Source organism: Malus domestica, chromosome 10 (genome assembly GCF_042453785.1).
Source record: "Malus domestica chromosome 10, GDT2T_hap1".
Classification (NCBI taxonomy): Eukaryota; Viridiplantae; Streptophyta; class Magnoliopsida; order Rosales; family Rosaceae; genus Malus; species Malus domestica.
The window spans coordinates 8217240-8236817 of NC_091670.1; the positions used below are offsets into that span (position 1 = coordinate 8217240).

General features: G+C 36.4%; 2 protein-coding genes across 5 annotated transcripts; one reads left to right on the forward strand and one right to left on the reverse strand.

The window, feature by feature from the left end:
- Positions 1-4389: 4389 nt before the first annotated feature.
- Positions 4390-9107, forward strand: LOC103445159 (uncharacterized). 2 transcript variants are annotated; one of them, XM_008384145.4, is made up of 10 exons: positions 4390-4561; positions 5134-5185; positions 5752-5829; positions 6584-6608; positions 6694-6726; positions 6838-6959; positions 7088-7218; positions 7497-7714; positions 8469-8719; positions 8824-9107. In XM_008384145.4, the coding sequence occupies exons 2-10, from the start codon at positions 5183-5185 to the stop codon at positions 8920-8922; spliced, it is 960 nt and encodes a 319-aa protein (XP_008382367.1). In that variant the 5' UTR covers positions 4390-4561; positions 5134-5182; the 3' UTR covers positions 8923-9107. The 2 variants fall into 2 exon arrangements, with proteins under 2 accessions (XP_008382367.1, XP_070661967.1); XM_070805866.1 differs by having other exon boundaries at positions 4448-4739; positions 4816-5185.
- A 3367-nt stretch (positions 9108-12474) lies between these two features.
- LOC103445160 (epimerase family protein SDR39U1 homolog, chloroplastic) lies at positions 12475-18398 on the reverse strand. Of its 3 annotated transcripts, none has more exons than XM_008384146.4 (13): positions 18123-18398; positions 17988-18041; positions 17435-17510; positions 17016-17075; positions 15909-16027; positions 15700-15744; positions 15489-15567; positions 14972-15033; positions 14089-14191; positions 13722-13782; positions 13354-13424; positions 12975-13114; positions 12475-12899 (listed from the first exon to the last, which is right to left on the reverse strand). In XM_008384146.4, exons 1-13 carry the CDS (start codon positions 18198-18200, stop codon positions 12786-12788), a joined length of 1062 nt encoding a protein of 353 aa, XP_008382368.2. In that variant the 5' UTR covers positions 18201-18398; the 3' UTR covers positions 12475-12785. The 3 variants fall into 3 exon arrangements, with proteins under 3 accessions (XP_008382368.2, XP_070661968.1, XP_028965375.1); XM_070805867.1 differs by having other exon boundaries at positions 17988-18038; positions 18123-18342; XM_029109542.2 differs by having other exon boundaries at positions 17435-17520; positions 18123-18249.
- Between the last annotated feature and the right edge of the window lie 1180 nt (positions 18399-19578).

The window sequence follows — 19578 nt, forward strand, 5'->3', positions numbered from 1 at the left end:
TTTACAAAAGTACTAGTCAAAACATCGTAATGTATTATATCCAAGTAATGAAAACTAATAAAAAAACACATGAATGGATAATATTACCTATTCACAATAATTATAATTGTACCCAACAAATTTTGTGACAACCCGTGACACACCCCGACCGAGATCAAGGCATGATGGCCGTCACGTGAGGGTGACGTAGCCATGTGCACAATGCGAAAGCAATAAGGATAAGAAATATATGAATAATTAAAAACCGAAACTACTAGAGTGCACTAGTAAACAGGAAGTGTTAGGAGTAAGTTACAAAAGTAAATACTCCTAATCAGAGCATAGAAAGTCTAGGTGCAGTCCAGTAGGACAAGTACTAATTATACAGTACCATAAGATGTCCTACAATTATTTTATTATGTTAGAACCGCCGAAGTCCTCAAGGCCACCAACAGCAAGCTTACCTAAAACCTGGAGGGGCGCAAAACAGAAAACGTGAGTGGGCAAAAACAAATGTTTTACAAAACCATTTCATTCATCAACATTTCTAACCCCTCGCTGTAAAACATGTATAATTTTTCCCAGAATTAGAATACAAGCATATACATAAATATATATGTAAATATATCAATTCAAATCATGCTTCACATAATCATATTCATATGTATGTCATGTCAAGATATAACAGAGTAAGTAATTCAGGTGAGAATAACTTCATAGAAATATGACATATTAGCCAGAACCCATGTGGTAGTATGTACGGCTGAATTCATAGCTCGAAAGTCAATCTAGCCGAAGTCACTATGATGACCTATACGACACTATACTGCACAAGAGTCGGAACCAAATGAAAAGGTATGTACGACAATACTGGATGTAATATAATTATGCTCAATACTACTCTCACATAATAGCTGGACGATAAATCGCCAGTCACCTACGAGTCGGAACCATAGTAAAGGTTTGTACGACAAGACTGTGCACCTAAATTAGATCCAATATGAGCATATGGTGCGGGAGGTGACATTATAAACAAGCCTGTGCCATATCTCTGGCTAAATCACAATCACCCTAGGTGCAGTTTTATGAGCTCAACGTTATTCAATCACATATCACCCTAAGTGTAGTTTTATGAGCAACGTACCTCGGATACGCCTCCAATGTCTATACTTATGGTTGCAGCTGATAAAATAAATCCTAGTGTCAAAGCAAGTCCACTAATGAGTAAGTCTGATTTTATTTTATTTTTTTTTAAAAAAGGGACAATTGGTGGCAAGTCCACCCCTTCCGGGGGCCATGAAGACTCACAGAGGCATTTCAGCCTCTCCCTAGCCACAAGTCTAATCTTTTTTAGTCTTAACCATTTTTTTTGTGAAAGATCATTAATTCCTTTTAAATATGCAAGCTTAATGTTAGATAGCTCATGTCCCAAATGTAATTCTAAATTGTTCTTTGAATAACTCAAGATAGTGCTACGAAAAATCACTTGGATAAAATTGGACAAGTTGCATCAACTTTTCTATGGCAAAAGCGTATACTATATTATTTGGACTCAAACATGCCACGGGCAAAAGTAACTCGGTATTCTTCTCAGTAACTCAATAAGTTGCTAGCTTATGAGTCTATGACATCAATGAATAAAAACATAATAATGCAAGTTTGTGATAAGATGAGCTTTTCAATTTGATCTCCCTCCACTCAAAAAAAATAAAAATACAAAATATCATTCATGATAAATTTTAATATGATTCTTGTCACCAAAGAAGGAAACTTGATAAAGCAAAGATTCCTAGCCCCGCACTCTCATCATTTGCATATTTCGACCGAGTCTGTTGTATCCATAATATTTTGATGCTTCTTTTGTAATGCATGTGATGAATCATTTGTGATTTTGAAAAGTTGAACAATTAAATAAAAGTCAATCAAACCTTTACTTTAACTTTTTGAAGTGCCAATAATAGTCCGTATAAATAAATAAATAGATAATATTTACAAAAGTACCTATTCACAATAATTATAATTGTACCCGACAAATTTTCTTTTAAAACCGTTGCATAATGCCTCTTCATCTAAAATATCTTTTTCAATATAAACAACGAAACAATTGTTCATCCATAAAGCAGCCCTTTGATTATGTAAGTTGTTATTCACATTAGTTGTAGAAAAGACTCATTCTATACTTGTGGTTGTAATTAATAGAATAAATCTCAGTGTCAAAGCAAGTCCACTAACGAGTATGTCTGATCTTTTTTTTCTAAAAATGATGACAACTGGTGACAAGCCACTGTTATCCAATCCTTTCGAGGGTCGAGAAAACTCACAGAGGCATTTTAGCCTCATCCTGGCCACAAGTTTGATCTTTATTAGTCTTAACCATTTTTTGTGAAAGATCATTAATTCCTTTTAAATATGCAAGCTTAATGTTAGAGCTCATGTCCCAAATGTAATTCTAAATTGCTCTTTGAATAACTCAAGATAGTGCTAAGAAAAATCACTTGGATAAAATTGGACAAGTGGCATCAACTTTTCTATGTCAAAAGCGTATACTATATTATTTGAGCTCAAACATAGCACGCACAAAAGTAACTCGGTATTCTTCTCAGTAACTCAATAAGTTGCTTGCTTATGAGTCCACGACATCAATGAATGGAAACACAATAATGCAAGTTTGTGATAAGATGAGCTTTTCGATTTGATCTCTCTCCACTAAAAAAAAATATTATCCATTGTAAATTTTAATATGATTCTTGTCACCAAAGAAAGAAGCTTCATAAAGCAAAGATTCCCAGCCCCGCACTCTCATCATCGCATATTTCGACCGAGTCTATTGTATTCACAATATCTTGATACTTCTTTTGTAATGCATGTGATGAATCATTTGTGATTCAAAAAGTTGAGCAATTAAATAAAAGTCAATCACCTTTACTTTAACTTTTTGTTCAAAACCTAACGCGGCTTTACATCTGACTTCATCATCATTCAAAGAATTTGGGCACCCTAATACATTTCCCTTACTACTATTATAGGAAAAACAGGCTAGTCTGCTGGTAAACCCATCCAGATTTGAATGTTTTTGCTAGTCCATAAAACAATTTGAGACCCAGCCACTAGAGGAAACGTAGATGGATGCACCATGCAAATGCGTGTGTTGGTTGTTGTGAAGCAAATTAAGGCCATTTAAGTAAGTAGGTGAAAAGGAAGTCGGTTAGTAAGGTTGACAAAAGTACCGGGACGCGATGCAACTAAGCAAGGAAAACCCTAGCATGCAAAAATATATAACAACTGCAAGCCGTCGCATTGTATGGATATTTCCAAACTTTAAATCGCATCCCATCAAAGAGAAACTAAGACCATGGATTTTTTATGATATCTCGAAATATAAAATACTCCAAGTGTTTTAACTGTTAAATTTTTGTTTAAAACTACAAAATAAAACTTAACTATTAAAACACTAGAGAGTATCCATGCTCCTGAGCACCCTATAATTTTTCAAGCAGGGTAAGTTCCTTGGAGGTTTGATTTAATATCTTCTTCTCTTTTTGGTTTGGGTACGTAATTAACTTATTAATTATATAACAAATGCAAGTAAGTAAACCCTAGCAAACACATATAACAATTGCAAGCACATGCATTGATCTATGCGGATCTCTCTAAAACTCACATGCCTCACGTCACTAACACCAATCGATACAAATGGTGGTTCGGGCATCCTCTCCCAGGTGTTTGAGTGGTTGAACTTTTCAAACGGATGCCTACAAGGCATATCAAACTTTACAAAATTTAATTTAAAATTTTGGTCTCTCTAGCATTATTCTTTATTATTTCAACATGCTTTGTCAATAGGATAATGCTAGAGTGACCAAATTTGCAAACTAAATGACGTGGTGGTTAATGATTGGATTATTACTTTAAGTGTTGATTAATGTACTTATTTTCTATTGATAACACATAATTTAATTTAAAATTTTGATTTCTCTAACATTTTCCTTATCAATAATTCCTTTAATTGTCGTTCCACCATTTATGCGGATGGGAACCTGATGCAATGGCTAGACCCAACATTTACGTCGCTGAGGATGAGATATTCACGTCGGACAAAATTGGTGTTTATTTCAGGTGCGGGAAAATTAAAAAGAATGAGGCAGTATTTAATAAAAAAAAGTGATTGAAGAACTAATAATCCACGGGTTAAAAAATTATTTGCTACTAAAATATCCCAGAAGTTGAAGTTTTGAATTTTTCAAATGGTTCGTATTAACGTTACTTTCGTTTGGTGTGTCATTTTTAAAATTTTCGAGTTGTTTGGGCGAAAAGAACACAAGCATGGCCTTGGTGTAGATGTTAATTTTGGGCCAACATCACCAAAAGTGATGAGCTACATTTGTATGGGCCAAACACTACAGCGTGCACAAAACGCATAGAGGCGCATCTTAGCCTTTTCTTGCGCCACATTCCAACTATTTCTTCTACTCTCACCCCTAATACATATTCCAACATCGTCGTACGTCTTCCCAACAGAGATCAAAACAGACACTGCGACTTCTTCATCTGCTCCTTCTTCTCCTTCTCTCTCCATCTGACGGTATCAGAATTCTCACCCGCAATTTCAAATTATTTACCGTTTTGTTTCGCGTTTGGTTTTTCCAATTCATTATCTAATTACAGTTCTAGATCCATCCAATTTTTCCTATCTAACAAAACACCCTCTAATTTCTCAGTTTTTCTGTTTTTTGACCATACCGTTTTCTTTTGAAATAAAGGTTATATCTTGCTTTATTTTTTTAATTAAGCTAAATATTGGGTTGAGTTTTTAGTAATGGTTATCTGCAATTCTAGTATTTGATTGATTAGTTATCTTTTTTTTCAGAAATCGAATGCGATATGTGATTATATATTTGTTAATTTTATGAATGTAATTGTTTATTTGATTCATTGTATCCTGAGTTTTTCGCTCCGGTGCAATGAGACAAACAAAGGAAATTTGATACAAGTTGGAAAAGTTGGAACCTTTGAATAATGTGATTACTTTGATGTGGGCATTAGTTGCTTGTTAGGGTTCTTTGCTTTCAATTTATGGACTCATGATAGTTTCAGTAGTTGATTATTTGGTTTTGTGCAAGTACATTGATCTGTATTTTTGTTTTGTTTTGATAGGGAGCTTTCGGAGGTTGATAACCGGTGTTCAAATCTATACGCAGTCAATATGGTATGGGTTTTGTTTAGTATATCTTGTTATTTATATAAAAGAAATAGAAAAGGTTTAACTTTTCGCTGTTTAATTACTCAGTACCAATGGGCAAGTGATGATTTTCTGGGTTGAAGAGTATATTGTTGACTAGATTAGTTCATTCTTTACTTAAAACCATAGATTATGTGTATTATGTAAAGTCTTTACTCCTGGTTCAGTATGAGCAACGCTGATTCCAGCTTTTGAGGTGGTAATTGTTTGAGTAGTTTTGAGTTTAACCCATAGCTTACTGTCTACTTTGCATTGTCATGTGATGCGAGAAGTTACTAGTTGCGGGGTCTTTTTAAGACTGATGCTAGTCATCTAATATTAACTTAATGCAGACCAATTTAGATATTATTATCACATTTTTTTTTCTTTTTGTGAATAAATATATTAACTGCCACCGTTTATTTTGGTTGATTTTTGTGACTTGAAGAGATTGTTCTTATGCATTGTTCTCCATTCAAATTTCATGAAGTGCTATAACCTGTAATTCTTGATTAACCCTGAATGTTTATCAAAATTTGTCTGTCTTGTTGCAGGATTTTTATGGATACGGGTATCGTGGGACATCGTTTGAGCAGACATATCGATGTTACCCAGCATCTTTCATTGAAAAGGTTGGAATTCTTCATTTCTTTTCAAACTATGTATATGTCTCAGCACAGTTAGAGGATAGATTATTGTCCTTAGAGGAAGGCGTCCTTTCCATTTTCTTTCTTCTCTCCCCTGTTCAGAAATCTTAACTAAACAGTTCTCATATACCTCTTGTATTAATTATATAAACTCCGTTTATTGTGTTGAAAAAATATATATATTGGGGTTATGATACGCACACATTTGACACCCATTTTGTAGGGACTCACTTCGTAATGTATTTCAATAATCCGAACCGTCTATATTTTAGTATATCATTCCCAGATCATCCTTGCAAAAAATTGAACAAATCCAAAACCATTAAGACATTCATTTGTGGTGAAGAAAATGGACGAATACGGTTCTACAAAGAAACACTAAATTTAATCCAACGTCATATCGTTTCGGATTTTGGTTTTTTTGGAAGACATGATCTTTGGAGGTAGTAAGACATAAAAGATAGATGGTTGGATCGTTGAAATACATTATGGAGTGGACCTCAAGAAATCGTCTGTCAAAATGTGTGTCAAAAGCGTGTGTCACCATATACTAACCCTGTGTATATGTATAGATTCCTGAGTAAATTATTTTGTAGCTGTGGTGTGAATGTATACACACTTGGTTACTAGGCTTTGGTTTTCTACTGGATGAACTCCCCCTCCCCCGTGATTGTTAGTATTTTGTTTCTACTTGTTCAGTTCCTTTATTCTGATATCAAATTTTTCTTTTTATTTTCAGCCACAAATTGAAAGTGGTGATAAAAGTAAGTATCCAACTTGTCAATTAATTTGGTTAGGTTTTCCTTTTATTGTGTATTCCTAATTTTTTTTATCTTACTTATTTTTCAGTTATAATGCCTCCCTCAGCCCTTGACCGTCTTGGTGAGTTGTTTTACTTTAGTCCTTTGTTATGAAGATTTCTATATCAGATGAATTTATTTCGTATTAGTTGCCAACTATGATATATTAATCCTAATATTGATCCTAATACAGCATCTTTACACATTGATTATCCAATGTTGTTTGAGCTTCGAAATGATTCTGCTGACCGGGTCTCTCATTGTGGGGTGCTGGAGTTCATTGCAGAAGAAGGCATGATCTATATGCCATATTGGGTAAGAATTAACTTCTAATATATGCACGGCTTTACTTGGGGAAAATTACTTTGAAGTTGATTTTGCAGCCAAAAATGCCTTCTGATCTTTACCTTGAACTGTTTCCTTTTGGCGTTTTTATTTCTTAGATGATGGAGAATATGCTCTTGCAAGAAGGTGATATTGTGCGAGTGAAAAATGCGACTCTTCCGAAGGGAACATATGTTAAATTACAACCCCATACAAAGGACTTTCTAGATATCTCAAATCCAAAAGCTATGTAAGTAAATGATTCATATGTTATTCCATATTCATTATCCAAAAGCTATGCAAGTAAATGATTCATTGATATGACTTGTTAATGTTTCTTGTTGAGTTATTGCATTTCTTTGTAATATGTATTGTGTGAGTGGCATATCTATTTTATGCTGAGTACCTCTTCCATGTTCATTCCATGAAACTATCTATTTATTATGACAATCATTTCATGATTTTGTTTCTTAAGTTTTCTGTTAATGTTCTGATGCCAAAGAAGTTGATTATCTTGTTGCAATGCAGCTTGGAGACGACGCTGAGGAATTTTTCTTGCTTAACCACTGGGGACAGTATTATGGTAGCATACAACAACAAGAAGTATTATATAGATATTATAGAAACGAAGCCTTCTCATGCAATAACTATTATAGAGACAGACTGTGAGGTGGACTTTGCACCTCCGCTTGACTATAAGGAACCTGAAAGGCCTGCTGTCCCTCTAAATAAGGCAACTGCTCAAGGTACAGATTTCTATCCTCGTGGCCATAAGCATGGCTGGCATAATTTTTCTGGCTTTTCTATTTGTTTATTTCAGTTCTTGGTTTGTCGTTGATTGGATTCCTCTTTTGTTTCCTTATTGTGCCCTTTTCTTCCTCAAACTATTTATTTCCTGCCCTTGCTCTTTTCTGAGATTGAGTCGGCTTATCTGGTTTGTCTCTTGTATTGTATGTCAGCTGTGTGCTGGGAAATTTTGTTCTGGTGTATTTAGACATAGGCATTATACATTTTCATTGATGCACATACTTCTAGAGGCTATACAGACAATGATTAAAATATCCTGCTAGGGGATTCATTCACTAAGAAGCTAGACTTGGTAAATGCCTGAGATTTACCAAGTGTACTGCCACTTGGTCATCCCGGTGAATTTTTTAAGATCTTCTGCGGTGTTTGCTACAGTTGACATATATATTGTCGAAGAATCCTCATAATATTCAACTTTTTGACATTCGACAAACTGGTAGAAAACTTTCACCACAGAAAACCAGTAAATTGTCAATTACTGGAAAAATGTTTACATTTTCTGCTTGAAGGCTGGAATTGAAACTATAAACATTCTAGCATATAATGGTGATTAAGGGTTTTATTCAAGTCACAGAAATTACGTAGTTTGTAGTCCTCTTAATTTTGAACACTACATGTATTTCAACGTAATGGTATTCCATTGTCCAAGAAGAGAACAGAAAGGAATTGTATGAATTTCTGATTTTCTTGCAGTTGAAGAGGATCCTGCTGAGGCTGAACCTAAATTTAACCCTTTTACTGGATCTGGAAGACGCTTGGATGGAAAACCTTTGAAATATGAGCCAGCACCGGCTTCCTCAGGGTTTAAAGACAAGAAACCTGCAGTCACCAATGGAAATGCACAACCTTCTACAGGCTCTAGTTCACAAGCTACCAGTCGTCAGGCTCAGGGAAAACTTGTTTTTGGAGGAAATGCCAGTCGCAGTCCAAAGGAAACAAAAAAGGTATTCTTGGTTCTCTTGTTTCATGACTCAACTTTGGAATTATATTACGAACGTTGCCAGTTTGATGTGATGGTAAATCACTCTTTATCTATTCAATTCTGCAGGAAGCTGCAAAAGAGACTAAGAAAGAGAAGCAACCGGAAGTGAAAGAAGACCCGAAGTTCCAGCCTTTTACCGGGAAAAAGTACTCACTGAGGGGTTGATTGGATCGGATTATCAATCCATGTGTTGCTTTTAACTTATGTTGTCCCACATCATCTGCCCTTATCTGCGTCGGATTGGGTGAATGTAACTAAATTATGTACTGATCTCAGATGTTGTATCGTGGGAAAAAACTGTAGATTTTGTCAAAACTGAGGATAGAAATACAATTTCAGTTTGTGCAGCATTTCGATTTTTTATTTATTTTCCTCTTGCAATCAACCTGCTTCATAACATGATTGCAACAAACACTGACGTTGTGAAATGTGAAAGCTATCATAACTGTGTTTGGACTTAAAATACATGGGGACGTGCTCGTACAGTTCAAAGAAGGGTATGATCAACTCGTTGATTGTTGGGAACTTTCACTCCTCTATATTCGAAATATGTCTTTCTAGGAGCATTACGATCTGCAGCTCAAATTGTCCCTTATGAAGTATGTATTGGTCTTATTCTTATTGTGCACCTTATGAGCGCATGTGGATCCGCGACGGCAATCACTCGGATGTTCCCCTAACCCAACCCGGGAACGGACCGGAGGGAATTGCAGCATGGGGAATGTCCGCGTCTCGTCGCAAGGCTCATTTTAAATTGCGGGTCATAGGGCGGGCATCTTCATCTGATTAAGGGCCGGGGCACAAGGGTCTTGGTACTATCCATGTGCTAAGAACCCCAGGGGTGACTGCAATGAGCAGAAATCTCACTCACCGAGCTAAACGATGAGCAAACACTCGAACGTTCTCAACAAATGGACAAGCTCCAAGGAGGAGGAGAGAGGGAGGCAAGAACCATGCTTTCAGAGAAGTGACGGTCTGAATTTTATCTGAACTACAAGAATAATTGACTAAGCCGTGCCATAAGGGTCATTCTCCAAACAGGTTGGGGCCAAGCCTTTTAGGTTGTTTAAGTAGGTTGGGTATTGGAGGAAAGAAATTATTTGAGGAGTTTAAAACTTGAAGTGGAAGGAATGTTAGTCATGTGTATACAACAACTTTGTACTTGTATATATTTCTCTTTATGTTTATAGCTTTGCTAAAACACTTGTAGTATCGATTTCCATTAAAAGTCCAACTTGAATTAGCAAATTCGCAGTCTCCACAGAGTGATCAAGAACTTGCTCAACTGACGAGAAAGTTTGCCTAATCTCTTATTTTATATCTCAAACTTTCTAAGTTGTAAAACTTTATTTGCATGTTTACCAAGCATTCTAAGCCTGAAACTCTTAGAACAACTCCAGCGTTGCAAAGGCCCCATAGGGCAAGTCACTATTGAATAGCCTCCAATGAACAGTAACTGCCTTTTGTATCTCCATAATAACGGTCAATTAAAAAGTGCCTGAGGCCTTCTTTAGAGCAACTCCACTGGGTGGAGTAGCCCAATGGACCGGCTCGAGAACAAGGGGCAATAGCCCTAGCAATGACGTCCAACCCATGTGAGCAATAACGCAGGAGGGGGCCCGAGCGAGAGGCCTGGCGAGAATCGGTGGCCTGAGAGCCCGAGGTGGAGGTGATGCAACGCTGACGTTAGGGCGACGTCAGCCACGTTTTAATATTTTTTTAGTCAGGCGCATGCATAACATGCGCTTGGGGGCGCGTCCCCGACATGTTTTTAGGTGGTGGGGCCAACGACGCAGGCCTGCGTAATGTTACCATTGGAGGCCACGTGGCAGCTTCGCATCCGTTGGATTTCAACGGTTAATTTTTGTGGACCGTTGGATTTCCAACAGTTAAAAAAAATTCAAACCTTCATTAATTTCAACCGTTGGATTTGAAATCAACGGTCCACGTTATTCGCCCTTATAAATTAAAAAATATAACAGTAAAAAAATCTAAAATTTTACCCTTGTGCCACGTGACACAATCTAAAGGGTTGGATTTCAAAATTTGTTTAATCCAACGGCATAAATGAATTAAGTTAATAAAAAAATGTTTAAAATTAATAATAAAAAATCCGAAAAAAAATTTAAAAAAAAAATTGATTTTACTTTTCTATAAATACATTCTCATTATCTTCGACCTTACACCACAATTTCATATTTTCTCAAATACCTTCAACCATATTCCAATTTTTCTCTCAAAGTTTCAATCCAATTGGTTAAAAATTTAATCGGAAATCTATCATCAACGATTCTGAAATGGTAACGACACGTGGCATGACGGTATTAGATAAATATCTTATTGAAATCTATCACAAAAAATTGTCTTCTTGGATAATGACACGTGGCGCAACGAGAACGATTAAAAATCTTATCCGAAATTACAAATAAAATTATTTTGTATTATTTTATAAAATAAAAATACTAATATTTTATTGCCTATTGCCATGTCTATTCAGTGTAGAGACGGAGATGCAAAAGACAGTTACTGTCCATTAAATGCAGTTACTGTTTATTGAAGGTTATTCAATAGTGACTTGCCCTATGAGACATTTGTAACGCTGGAATTGCTCTTAAGGTTGTAAAAGGCACTTGAAAGCTAACTAGAGTTCTCACACCCACAAGGGGAATTGTGACACCAACAACCTGAACATTTGGTGGTGTCAGGACCAGGATCCTCTCCTGAGCTAAGGATGAGGATTCTCCTCATCAAGTGATGTGGACCGTTAGATGAAAATCCAACGGTTACAAACAAGGGGGTCCCTTTAAAGTTATAATAATTGTAACCGTTGAATTTTCATCAAACGGTCCACATCACTTGATGAGGAGGATCCTCATCCTTAGCTCAGGAGAGGATCCTGGTCCGTGGTGTCATACTGCAACAAGCACTGCTGTCCCCACAAATCATAGCTTTGCTATCGCTATACATCTATGTAACAGTACTGACTATTACAAAAGGGGTCGTTTGGTATCTATAAATAGGACAAGGATTATCTGCCCTCCCACTTCTGATGCCTTCCCGTGCCCTCATGTTTTATATGATCACAGTTAAGCCACGTCAACATTTTATATTATTTTTTTATAAAGATAATAAGACAAAAATGAATAGTAATATAAAATGTTGACGTGGATTAACCGTGACCACACAAACAGGAGGACACGGGAGGGCACCGGAAGTGGGAGGGTAGACAATCCTTGTCCCTATATAATTGGAGTTGCTCGTAAAAAATAGATAGTTCTAATCATTAAAATTCAATGCGAAGTAATATTGTTTTGTAAACACTACCAAACAGGCTCTTATTTATAGGGACAAGGATTGTCTGCCCTCCCACTTCCGGTACCCTCCTGTTTGTGTGGTCACGGTTAGGCAAAGTCAACATTTAATATTACTATTCATTTTTTATCTTATTATCTTTATAAAAAAAATAATATAAAATGTTGACGTGGTTTAACCGTGACCACACAAAACAAGAGGGCACAGGAGGACGGACAATCTTTGTCCATTATATGGGCAATTAAAGTAGGCAAAACAGTACTAAAAAAAAGTTGACCTGACATGTTGCCTACCCAATTAGGAAATCTCAAAGAAGAACTTAATTTAAAAAACACGGGTACGGTTTCACGGTTTACTGATAAGAAGAATCCCCTATCAATCCAATGCCACTAATTTTGGATGTCCTTAGGTTTGGAACTAGAGTGATTTCATATAACACTTTCAAAATGTGTTTCGGATAAAACATTAACCACTTAAACAAGAGATCCACAGCATCCACAAGGACCCAAATTTCACCTGATTCCTCAAATCTGAATTTCTTATAATCTGGGATTACCTTGTAACTAAAAGAATGAAAACAAAGAGGTTTCTTCTGCAACTTGTTACAGCATTTTCTTTACGACAATTGATCGTGATGCATCTCTGATGTAGGTTTTGGAGATTCGGATACCCTCTACCTAAAAGAATGAAGAACTACATATATTTCCTCCGCCAAATTAGGCCGCCTTTTGTGAAATAATGGATTGTAATGCATCTCTCACATACGAGTATTTGAACGAGAAACCCAGCTCCTTGGCTCTAACTGGAAGCACCCTCTGCCCATCCAGAACCTGCAAAGACCTTGTTATGTATCTCAGCAATATGAAATTGGGAAAGGGTTGAAAAGAAAATAAAGAGATTCTTACCACAGAAGCACCTTCGCCAAGGACTGCTTTCAGGGCAAAGTCCGGTACAGGCAGCCATGAGGGCCTGCCCAAGACATTTCCCAAATGTTCACACATTTCTGCAAATCGAACAGGGTTGGGTGCAGTTCCATTTATAACTCCTGAGATTTAGGTATAAACTGTGTTCAATATGTTGAAAAGTTTCAAGAACCAGTTTCACACGACATTGTTGAAAAGTTGAACAATATCATCATTAATTTGTTTATAGAAATTCTTAAGAGCATTCGAACTCTTTAGAAGTGTAGTTATCTCCACAGGCCAGCAAACTTTAGATGAAACCAACATCAATCCTTTGGTTTTTTGTTATACTTCAAAACGGTAATAAGTATTGAATCTTTACCTTCATAAGATGGATTGGATAGGGCTTCATATATCAGGTTCACTATGTCATCCAGATGAATCCAGGAAAACCTACACAATATTGAGAAGGATCAATTATCCAAGGTGTTGACAGGAAGGAGAAAATAAACTAATAAATGACATCCAATCAGTACGTGCGAAACCTTTAGTAACTTTAGTTTCTTCTTTATTAAACAACCGATGTCCTCGGTTGATCAAACTTAACCGACGATGTCATATTGTCTGATTAGCATCACTCAAATGCTTATACATATACAACAACCAAGCCTTGTCCCACTAAGTGGAAAGTGTTAGTAGCAAAACATCGACTGATACCCGTCATACGAAGGACAGAATTGAGGACAATACCATTGCTTTCCAGAGCCCAACGGTCCTCCAGCAAACACCATAAAGAGAGGGATCATTTTAGCTGCAAATGCTCAAAGGTGTCAGCGTGCGTGTGGCAGTCGGAGATTATTACATTCATACTAACCAGAGTTCTAGATATGTACACTTTGTAACCAAATTGAGTGATGTTTTAAATGTCTTTTGCCAGTATATTTTTCTAACATGACATCACAAATTGAAAGTTAGAGATAATTATGCATAGAACAGCCTGGTACAATTACGAGGTCATGCAAGCCTCAGTGCAACCAGATTGGTCAATGTATAATCAAACATAACGCGGAAAAATTACAAAACAATGTCAATGTAGAGTTCACAGTATAAATCATACCTAAAGCTCCGCCATCTTTACCAAGGACAACACCAATGCGAATGAGTGCTAGCCTAACATCCTTATTCACTTTGCGGGCAGTTCCTTCCCATTCTCTACAAACCTGAAAAGACTTATATGTTAGTTGAAGTCATTAAAAGGCTTAGATGTGAGTTAAAGACGAGGACAATTTTGTGCGCAAACGAGGAGAAGTTGTGATAGTGATAATGTGATATTCCTTCATGGACTGGAAGTCGTATTGGTAATAGAGTGTATATTTAAACAGACTGACAATATGTCCAAAAGTCCATTCTACAACTCATAATAACAGTAGGCACCACAACTATGAATTCTAAAAGAAAAACATAAACATAATTCATCTGAGCTGCAAAAGCCCTTGGCCAGTGATCCTAAAACTAGAAAACCGAGATTAGATATGATCAAAGTAGTCAGGAATTCTACCTAGCAGGTCTTACCACATCATTGAAATTAGAAAGTTCAATTTTCCATTTAATTATTTCCATCATGTCTTTTTTTTTTTAAATTTAAATAAAGGTTAAAAGTTCCTCTATCACATCCAAAGGACATGCCAAGAACCTATTATTTCAATATTGGAAATTCAAACCTTATTCAGAAAATTAGTCATCTGCAACCACAAAGCCTAAAGAAGGTTAAGGCAGCATGCCCAAAAGGGTATCACGACGGTAATCAGTTTGATCTGACTACATTGGCTATGTTGTTGATCAATCTGACTATGCATTCAACATCTATTTAGTAAGACAGTCATCAGTCAGATAATTAAATACTCTTAGAACATAGAAATCTTAGAAGTTCTAAGCATATTGTACAACCTCAATTGCCTTTTCATACATTCTTTTCGAAACTGATTATGCATAAAGCTTACCTCAGCTAAGTAATCATTCCCTGACGGACTTTGCTCATCAAATACTTGTGTCTCACTAGTACCTGAGCATAATGAATAGAAAATTAAACAAGAACCAAAAGGGAAAATGATCTTAGTAACTTTAAAGAGGCTCCTTAAATTTGGATTATCAATCTCGAGTAATGGAAAATCATTTGCCAGCTATGGGGAGATAATGAGTGTTAATTCAGCACAATGACTATATAATAATTACTAAATGGTCTTCTAACTCAGTCTGACATCAGAATGTATCACTTTAGAACTTTATCAATTATCTATGAACTTTATTGATTAACTTGCAGATCCAAGGATGCTCCAACTCCATGGGGTATTGAAAGGTTCAGTCAGAATCTAATGATCCCAAGAAGAATAAATTCCACATAAATATCTAAAATGTTTTACAGAGGACTACTAGCAAAGCAAGAAAAATAACTGAAACTTCATGCAAACCAAGCAAATACAGTGGCTTAATAGATAAAAAGCATGAGACTGAACGGACCATAGTAACCGACAGCTGTTGCGCTAACCAAGACTGTAGGTCGAACTGCATCTGGTAAATCGTTTATTAAATCTATGACCTTCACAACCAGTTGAAAAGGCCAAATCAGTTTTTGATTAAATAATACTCTTTTTATTAAGAAAAGGAACAAAAACTGGATTTGTATTTTGACAGCCGCATCCACTAATCAGTATAAGAAACAACTACTAACCTTTGAGGTGACCCTTATCCTGCTAGTCTTGATCTCTTTCTTTATCTACAGTCCAATGAGAAGTTAGTAACTTCTAGGCATACATACATATGTTCACTTCTGATATTGAATCAACATGAATCACAAACTGTATGGTCTTAGCAATATTCTGTCAATTCATGGAAATTTTTTTTTACTAGCATGAAGTTTAATTCACCACTGGTACCAACCTCAGGAGACCATCTTGTGCTTATGGGCAGTCCAGCCAAATTTACGACACCGGTTGAACCTTGAATGCTGTCTTTCCACTGTGCCTCCTCTGCAATCATGATTCCTGGAAAGTCCTTGACTACAGATGGCAGGAAAAATTTCAAGTGTTAAACCAAAATATCTGTAAAAAAAGTATACAGACGACTAGTTATCTCAATATTAACCCGGAAAATAAAACCAACAGTTAACAATGATTCAAGGATTGGGGTTAATTTCATAATAAACAAATATAATAACTTTTATGTTAAGTTACCATGTTCTCAAAAGCTTAACTATTAGGAAACAAGCCCAACAATGTTATCAAGAATAATTTAACATGAAACACTAACGCTCCTTCTCACATGACATTCACACAACAATGAACCAAAGGAGGCCTTACAGGAGCATAACAGAAATTACCAGAAAACTGGGTATTAATACTAGAACCAATGGCTTGAGGAACAATCTCTCTCCAAACCCTAACTCTATCAAGCATCAAACAACAACACACACTAACAATATGCTTGAAGTACACATAAAATAATTCTTCCTTTAGTTTTTGTGTTGATTCTTTGGGATGAAGGAGGGGTTGTTGGACAGATATCCAACTATTTAACCAATTCTAAAGAGCGGAGTTCTCTAGAAGTTGATTATCTTTCCAAGTGTTGGAAAAGTAAACACTAGCTGCTTACATATCAATGCTTTTGATGTAATGAGGAAGTGACCAGTAGAAAGCACTGGTGGAACAATTCAGCAGCTCCTCTTTCAAATGATTCACATGAATTTGATTTTCTTTGTCCTCAGAAAATCTAACTTACAGTTTCATTTCACTATTTACTTGGATTCATTGAAACATGGGGTGTGATATCCACACACCCCTTTTTACTTCTCCCACACCTTTTTGGTTTTCGGCTGTCGGATCGGATGAATTGAAGAAGATCAACGGACAGAAATTAACAAGGAGTGTGTGCGAAGTAAAAAGGGGTGTGTGGATAGCACACCCCTTGAAACATATGCACACTTACTATTCATAGATTTCAAATTAAAATTTTGAGCAAATAGCCAACAAGTGTACATTACCTTCTTACCCGGAAAAATTAACTCAGCCTTTGATCTGGACCGTGTCAAGACACGTACACTATGATTATCTGCATTACAAATTGGATCGAAAGAACGTTCAGGTGGTGAAACTATGGACATGTAGTATGAGTTTCAGCTTCATAGCAATAAGTATTAGGCAACGTAATCATAGTTAATGCAACCAAGCAGCACCACAACCTTGAATTCATTTGATTTGGTTGTAAATGCACCTTGTTATGCATAAATACTGAAAGATATGCATGTCCATTCTTGCTCGCACCAGTAAAATGAGGACCAAATCAAGTCATTGGGAAATAATCAATCCGAGGTGGATGCACGAAAATAAGGTATAACAACAACAGAATGGAAGCACTACGTATAAGCCTGCAAGATTTTTATAATAGTGGAGAAGTAGAATGAGCATAACCTGCATGCAGCCTTTGCACCAATCTTCTCCCGATAAAACCCGTAGCTCCAGTTATTGATACAGTCATCTGATTTGCCTAAGACAACCTACAAAGAGTCAATATCCAACACACAAAATGCAACCTATAAATGCTCAAATATATTCTTGTGACGTTCCAGCTTTTTTAACTACACACATAAATGCAATCACCCTAAATCATCTGATTTCTCACTGATCCTCAACCACTGTGTTATATAAAAAGGGCTGATGATAAGTAACTTTGCGAAGCCCACTCCCTACAACTTTTGGGCCAAATTGCAATGCAAAGAGGTGGTAAAAGTGAAGCTAGTTAACCATGTGGGTTAGTTGAGTTGGTGAGGGCAATGTGTGCCCTCCTTACACCCAAGTTCGAATCCCCCTCTCCCCCGCAAATTAGAATAGTTTAGAATATCGCTTGCGTCAAATATAAAACATATTAAATTCTAGTAAATATTGAATTGACCAAGTAAATTTGTATCGATATGAACAGAAAAGTACGTGTGTGTGTGGAAGGATTCATGTTGAAGAGCATTACCGTCTGGGTTTGATCAGAGGCACACCAAACACTGAGCCTCAGAGTCCCACACTTCTAAAAGTCCAGAAAAACACAAAAAAAGATCAGAAACAAAAACAAAGGAGAAATTGGAGAAGTGGGTAGTGAGATACTCACAGAGAGGGGCAGAGAGACGTGAGGAGGGGTGGAGACAGTGTGGGTCCATGAGAGAGCAGTGGCTCCACAGAGCTCCATTGCTGCAGCGGCTTGCAAGCTCTCTCTTTCTACTAAAACAAGATGTTTTGTTTCTCTTTTCTGAGATGGCGGTGAAAGGAAAGGCTAAATCACCGAGTCCGAGTCACCCATAAATGGCAATGTGTTTGATTTCGAACCACACCCAAATTACCCAAAACCAACCAACCACCCATTTCCATCGATTGCCTCTTCTCTTTTGTTTTTGCTCAGTCATTTCCATGGATTTTAGGTCTGATTTGGTATTGCTGTTCTTTGAAAAAAAGCTGCTGTGAGAATAAGCGGCTGTGCTGTGAGAATAAGCGGCTGTGAAATAAAGCCAGTAGAGTGTTTGGTAAACTTTTTTGTGAAAGTGCTTTTGGAAAAAAAAGCAGGATGATAGTGTGTCTTTTCATTAAAGGAGCACTGTAGCTCCGTGTGCTTTGAAAAAACTGGCTTTTTTTCAAAGCAGCAAATAGCAGCTTCAGCTTTTCCTTTGATTTTCAGCTTATTCTCACAGCAGCTTCCAAAATAAGCCCTTTTTTTTCAGTTTACCAAACACAAAAATGACCCTCAGCTTTTTTTCACAGTGGCTTTTTTTAAAATCACCTCAATCCCAAACGGGGCCTTAGTGACACATTTTTAGAGGAGTGCTATCCGGAGAGTTCAAATTTATTGTAATGTTATAAATAAGCAAAAGTTAGAGAAATAACTTTTGTTAGGATAGAAGCGAAGCGGGTGCAAAAAATCATATTGTCTAATTTCGTAATTATAATATAAAAAGATTGCAGGTAGAAGGAGAAAGGGAGGGATATTGATTTTATTGCTTTCAGTTCTTTTCTTTCCTTTTACTGTGTGTATTGTGATCACACAAAGTGTTCTTTATATAGAGCAACATTCGTGACAAACCAAACAAACAATATGTTTACACTTTTTCAAAGTATCACACAACTACTATTACCCTACTATCACTTTTTGAAAGTATTACACAACTATTATTACCATATTATTCTCAAGTCTACCTCACTTTGGGCATTCATTCATCCTTACAATTTTACAACATATAATAATGAAAGGATTGAAAATTTAAACTCAGAGCGCTCAGAGTGCATGAGTTGAAATTCAACATTCTATCCACCTTCTTGACATTTTAAATAACATTCCTTCTATGAAAAAAAAAAACAAAAGAATCTACCAATTCAACAAGTAAAGTTTTTGGTTTCCTAGCTCGACTATGAGGGTGTTTCCTATTGTGATGAAGCTAATTGGATCAAATGTTACGTGCAACTCTTTGGAAGAAAAAATGGCAGCAACTATTTGAAATAAAATAGCCGTTAAGCAAGCATTTTATTGTATACTATTGAATGATGGCAGCAAAAACATGAAGTTGATCGTTAATTTT